We start from the raw sequence: 5,095 nt of genomic DNA on the forward strand, positions 1-5,095 counted from the left end.
ATAAATTGTTTTATAGTAAGAATTGTTGTTACGAATTTATCCATCATCTCTTCCATTCCCCAGCCAGAAATATATGGCAACCATCGCTGGCTTCATCGTCTGCTCCTTTCTTTCAGGTACAAATTTAGTTCCTTCTATACTTAATTGTCCCGTGAATCAACAGTATTTTTATTCGGCGTCAGCATTTTTAATGAATTTATGTGGAAGAGAAGAACTGCCTCTGTAGAGCCCTACCTTTGCTGAGACTCTAGAAATGAACACGAATAAGGCTTTATTTGTTAATTTATCTACGAGGAATGAGTAACGAATTGGGCAGCCGTTCTTCTATGCTCTCTCTCTGTTTGTGGGGTTAGGGTTGAGTGCTTGGTTACTAACTATATCTATTGGCTGCAAGCATGTTACTCTCGGTTGCAGCAATGCCAATGCAGATGCTCCTTTGCTCCATGTCCAATATTTTTCTCGAGCTAACTCTGGACTCTCAAGGTAAACAACATTAGTAAAAGAAAAATGAAGAAGAAGAAGAAAAAGAAAGAATTTTATGTCATTTTCAATAAAATTGATTTCAGATCATTCTTTATCAGATATTTGTAATGTTGTTCTGTGTTGATATTTCGATTTGCTTTGTGAAATGTCTGCTGGTAGATGAAGTTATTGCAAAGTTACACGGCTGGTCAACATATGCATGATAATGCCTAGGATGCTTTCGTGATGTGCTTGTTATTTTTGATAAATGTGTTACTTCAATTTGTTGTGATTTATTAGATGTTGAAGGTTAATATATCATGAGAAGCATAACCTACCAAATACGTAATAGGTCTCTTTGATCCTTCAAGACAAACTTGTCATGTCCAGATCAAAGGCTTTACCTAGGTTAAACACTTAAGCTTTCACATTTTCACTCTCAGATTGTTGTGTTAGTTGGAGTTTCTGTTGTAGCATTATCGTTTATTTACTCACGAAATTTCAGGTCGCTGATTCACTGTGGCTCCTCAAGGATGGGCAAGAGACTTCCACTGAAGCCAATATCTGCTGTTGGTTCAGGTAATATAAACAACGTATGTTAAACTGAAAGGCCTTTTATTTTTATATTTTTTGTCATAGAGTAAATTCTTATGTATTAATACAGGTTTAGAGGCGACAATAACAGATCCAGACAAGAATCAGATTAGCATTAAAAATGTTGAGATAGTAGTGGAGTCTAAGGATGATGATAAGATGCAAGTGAGTTCCACTACAATTAAAGCTTTGTGACTGTTTAAGACACGTTCATATTAGGAACTTTCACTATAATCAGAGCTTTTGATTTGATTTAGCTTCTGTATAAATATCAAATTATTTGTGGGATTAAATTTCAATTTTCTCTGGGTCAGGTAAGGGTCGATTTGCCTGGGAAAGAAACACTGATAGTGTCTGAGAAAATTCTCAGAAACTTAGCTCGTACAGCTCCGCCGGTTCCTGGATTCCGCAGAGAAAAAGGAGGTAACTGTTTGCTTTGTAATGTTTTAGTAAGGAAACCCTTTGTCAATTGAAGAATTTTTTTTTCTTAATGTCACCACCACGAAAGGACAAACTGATCTCATTTTTGTGATTTTCCTTAAATAACATACTTCCATACTGTTTTGCTCGAAGCAGGCAATTGAATTGCTGCCATTATGATCTCTTTCTTCGAGTTTGCTTCATCTTTTACATTTCAATTTTTTTTTATTTAATTTCAAAGCAAGAAAATGAGTATTGTAATGTACTTTCATGTGAAGCATCACTATGTGTTAGTATATCAACTGTAACTTCTTTTTGGACTTGATACCTCATGTGCTGAAAAAAACCCACTTGCACTTGGATGGGTTGGTACAAAGTAAAGTGATACTTTCATGTGATTTAATTACTTGATTTGTGCCTTGCCACTCTCATAATTAGAAATTTACCAGTTCTTTTTGGCTAACTTGTGTTTTCATGTGATTGCTGGATTCTGCAGGGAAGACATCCAAAGTAAGTTTTCAGTATCTTTTGATCAACATCTTCCACCGGCTTTTTCGACTGTTTCTCTGAGTTTGGGGATGTGATTTGCAATTTGAGTGTTGTATGTTATTCATCATTGCATCAATCAACTGAATTTTTTCTATTTATTATGATATGTTATTTCCAATAAAATCATTTGTAATATGAGAAGAGTTATAATTAATGGCATATCCATGATGCATCAAATACTTTTCCTTTGGTCTTGGTTGAAAGGTAGAATGAGAAAATGTGATTATGATGCAGGTCCCAAAGGACTTCCTTATGCAAATCATTGGTGAAGATCGAGTTACAAAGTTCACTATCCAAGAGATTGTGAGCACAACATTGGCTGATTATGTGAAGAAGGCAAGTACATTTTATAGCGTATCTACGTGATTTCTTGGTACGGCTCCAATAACTACCTCATCGGGAAATTGTTCAACTGCAGGAAAATCTCTCTGTTAAGGAGAACAAGATCAACACAATACAAACTGCTGAAGAGCTCAAATCTCTGTTTACCCCTGGGAATGATTTTGGGTTTAATGCTACTCTCGAACTCGAGAAAGCCACAGAAGTTGAGGTGAGTGTTGAAGAGTAGTCTGATTTGCAAATATGTACCCTTAACAACCATTGGTAGGCTTGTAGTAGGGACAACTGTATGTATAATGTTCATACAGCAACATTTGGGAGGGGAGGACAGATGATCTTTGATTATTTTTTTATTCTTTCCTGATGTATGTAACATGAATGCCAATAACTCATGACAGCTCCAGTTTTGCCACTTTATAAATTAATATTTTTTTATAAAAGAAATCTACCAAGAAAATCAATACATATAAATGCGCATCTTTATGTGTGTTTTAAGAGTGGGATACAGAGCTCAAGTGGTATTTTATCTTTGTTGCTTCAACTTTGCATAAAATTCCTATTTCATTGTCCTTGTTGCTGATAGATTAAAGCAGAACAACTGGGAATTGAGTAAGGGGGAGAGGCGGTGAAGGGGAGGACCGAGGAGGCAGAAATTTAATCACCATCGCGATTGTTTTTTCAAGTTTGAGGTGGGCATTTTGGTCAATTGACAAATATTGTGAGGAAAATAAAAAGAAAAAATAAGTGAAAAAAGAGAATGCAAAAATCCCTCGATCCGGAAAATTCGCATGCCCCGATCCTATATTCCAAAAGGTCGACGAATTTAATCCCAAATTTTGAAAGATTAGCGAATTTAATCTCTTTTTCTGAAATCTTTCAATAATAATTTGTCACCATTTGAACCGACACAAGTTTTAAGAAATGTAATAGAAGGTGATATGAAAAAGTTAGTGTTATGTAGATCCTACTTTTATATAAGTTTTATAATAAAATCTGAGTAAGAATGAGTTAGTGGAATGTGAGGTTCATTGCCAAAAATAGTAAAAAGTAAAAAAGTGACAAATTTTTTAAGGGATAGATAAAAATGGAAATAGCTGACAAATTTCCAGGATAGATAATAATAATTAAAGTAATTAGAATGAATATTTTATACCGAGTGCAAAATAATCTAAATAGAGAGATTAATGTGAATTTGAGAATTTTTTAAGAGAGGAGAGAAATGTACAGAGTTACGATTGAATTTCTGAAAAAAATAAAGATTACTTTGAAAAACGCTAACTTCAATAGCGTTTCTTCACAGAATAGGGGAATATATCGGGATTTCTTCCCCAAATCGCCAAACCACTCCCAACGCACAGCAGCAGCGGCGCATTCTTCCCCAAGCACGCCAATCTCTTGCATTTGCATCAACAAGGAGTTAATCGGTGTCATTCTTCCGCATATTTGATATATCATTCGGTTAGTATGCTTATTTTTGACGATAATGAAGTAATTGTTTGGTAGTTAGTTAGGGTTTGTAATGATTTGTAAATTGAGTTGATAATTTGTGTTGTGTTATTCTTTTGTGCAGTGGCTTGTTTGAATGCATTATTGTGATTAATGTTTGAGATATTAGTGTTTAGTTAGGGTATAAATGATTAAAATTGGGTTTAAACTAGGTAGTGTTGTTCTAGCTTAAAAATTGGGCAACTTGATTTGGTTTATGTGGGTTTTAAATTGGTGTTGCATTATTTGGGTTTAGGTGTTACATTATTTGATATTGGGTTCAATAGTGAAAAATTATTGAAATTGTTTAGATTGATTTATATTGTTTAGTTTGAATTGTTAATGTTGTGTAGGTGAATTGTGTTATAATTTTGTGTAATGTTGTGTAGGTGAATTTGTGTAATGTTGTGTAGGTGAATTTGTGCATTTGTGTATTGTGTATTATTTGATATTGATGTTCCATTTTGTGATATTGGCTTAAATAGTACTCCCTCCGTCCCGCACTACTCGCACTTATTTCCTTTTTGGGCGTCCCAAGTTACTTGCACTCTTTCCATTTTTAGTAAAAAATTTCACCTACTGCCGTCATTTTTTACTTTCCTATACACTCATTCCTTAATCTCCGAGCCGAAAAGAAAATGAGCGAGTAGCCCGGGACGGAGGGAGTATCTAATTATTGAAATTGTTTAGGTTTGTGTATTGTTTAATTTGAATTGTGAATGTTGTGTAGGTGAATTATGACATCATCTTCAAGTTCTCGTCAAAGACTCTTATATGGTCCTGAGGACCCTTCCGTATTATATCTTCAGAGACAACACGTCTCTAATAATATATGGGCAGGAGTTAAATCAGAAGACGTACGCTGCAGAAGATATGAATGAATCATTTGGGATGTTCCCATACATCCGCGTGTTTTGGCAGTAATAGATGAGATGGGGTTCGGCGGCATTTATTACCGCGTTGATTGAACGATGGAGGCTAGAGACTCACGTTTCACTTTCTAGTCGGTGAAACGACAGTGACATTGGAAGACGTGGAGGTCTTATGGGGCCTCAAAGTTGACAACGAGTTACATCTCCACTAAGGATGTCCCACTAAGGATGTCATTAGATGGAACTTTCTCTAGATTATCTTGGATTTGTACCAGATACAGTTGAGTTGAAAGAAATGGTTTGGAAACAGACAAGCTTATCAAATCAACCAAGGATTGAGTTGAGTGATGAACACGACCACTATATATATGTTC

The 5,095-nt window shown here is 35.2% G+C and overlaps 1 protein-coding gene across 3 annotated transcripts; it reads left to right on the forward strand.

Moving 5' to 3' along the window:
* Positions 1-2,804, forward strand: LOC121756813. Of its 3 annotated transcripts, XM_042152212.1 has the most exons (9): positions 10-116; positions 395-483; positions 815-870; positions 968-1,041; positions 1,127-1,221; positions 1,371-1,479; positions 1,973-1,986; positions 2,260-2,361; positions 2,444-2,804. In XM_042152212.1, the coding sequence occupies exons 3-9, from the start codon at positions 845-847 to the stop codon at positions 2,591-2,593; spliced, it is 570 nt and encodes a 189-aa protein (XP_042008146.1). In that variant the 5' UTR covers positions 10-116; positions 395-483; positions 815-844; the 3' UTR covers positions 2,594-2,804. The 3 variants fall into 3 exon arrangements, with proteins under 3 accessions (XP_042008144.1, XP_042008146.1, XP_042008145.1); XM_042152210.1 differs by lacking the exon at positions 815-870 and having other exon boundaries at positions 1-116; positions 387-483; XM_042152211.1 differs by having other exon boundaries at positions 26-483.
* The last annotated feature ends 2,291 nt before the right edge of the window (positions 2,805-5,095 follow it).

Source organism: Salvia splendens, chromosome 12 (genome assembly GCF_004379255.2).
Source record: "Salvia splendens isolate huo1 chromosome 12, SspV2, whole genome shotgun sequence".
In the NCBI taxonomy this organism is placed as follows: Eukaryota; Viridiplantae; Streptophyta; class Magnoliopsida; order Lamiales; family Lamiaceae; genus Salvia; species Salvia splendens.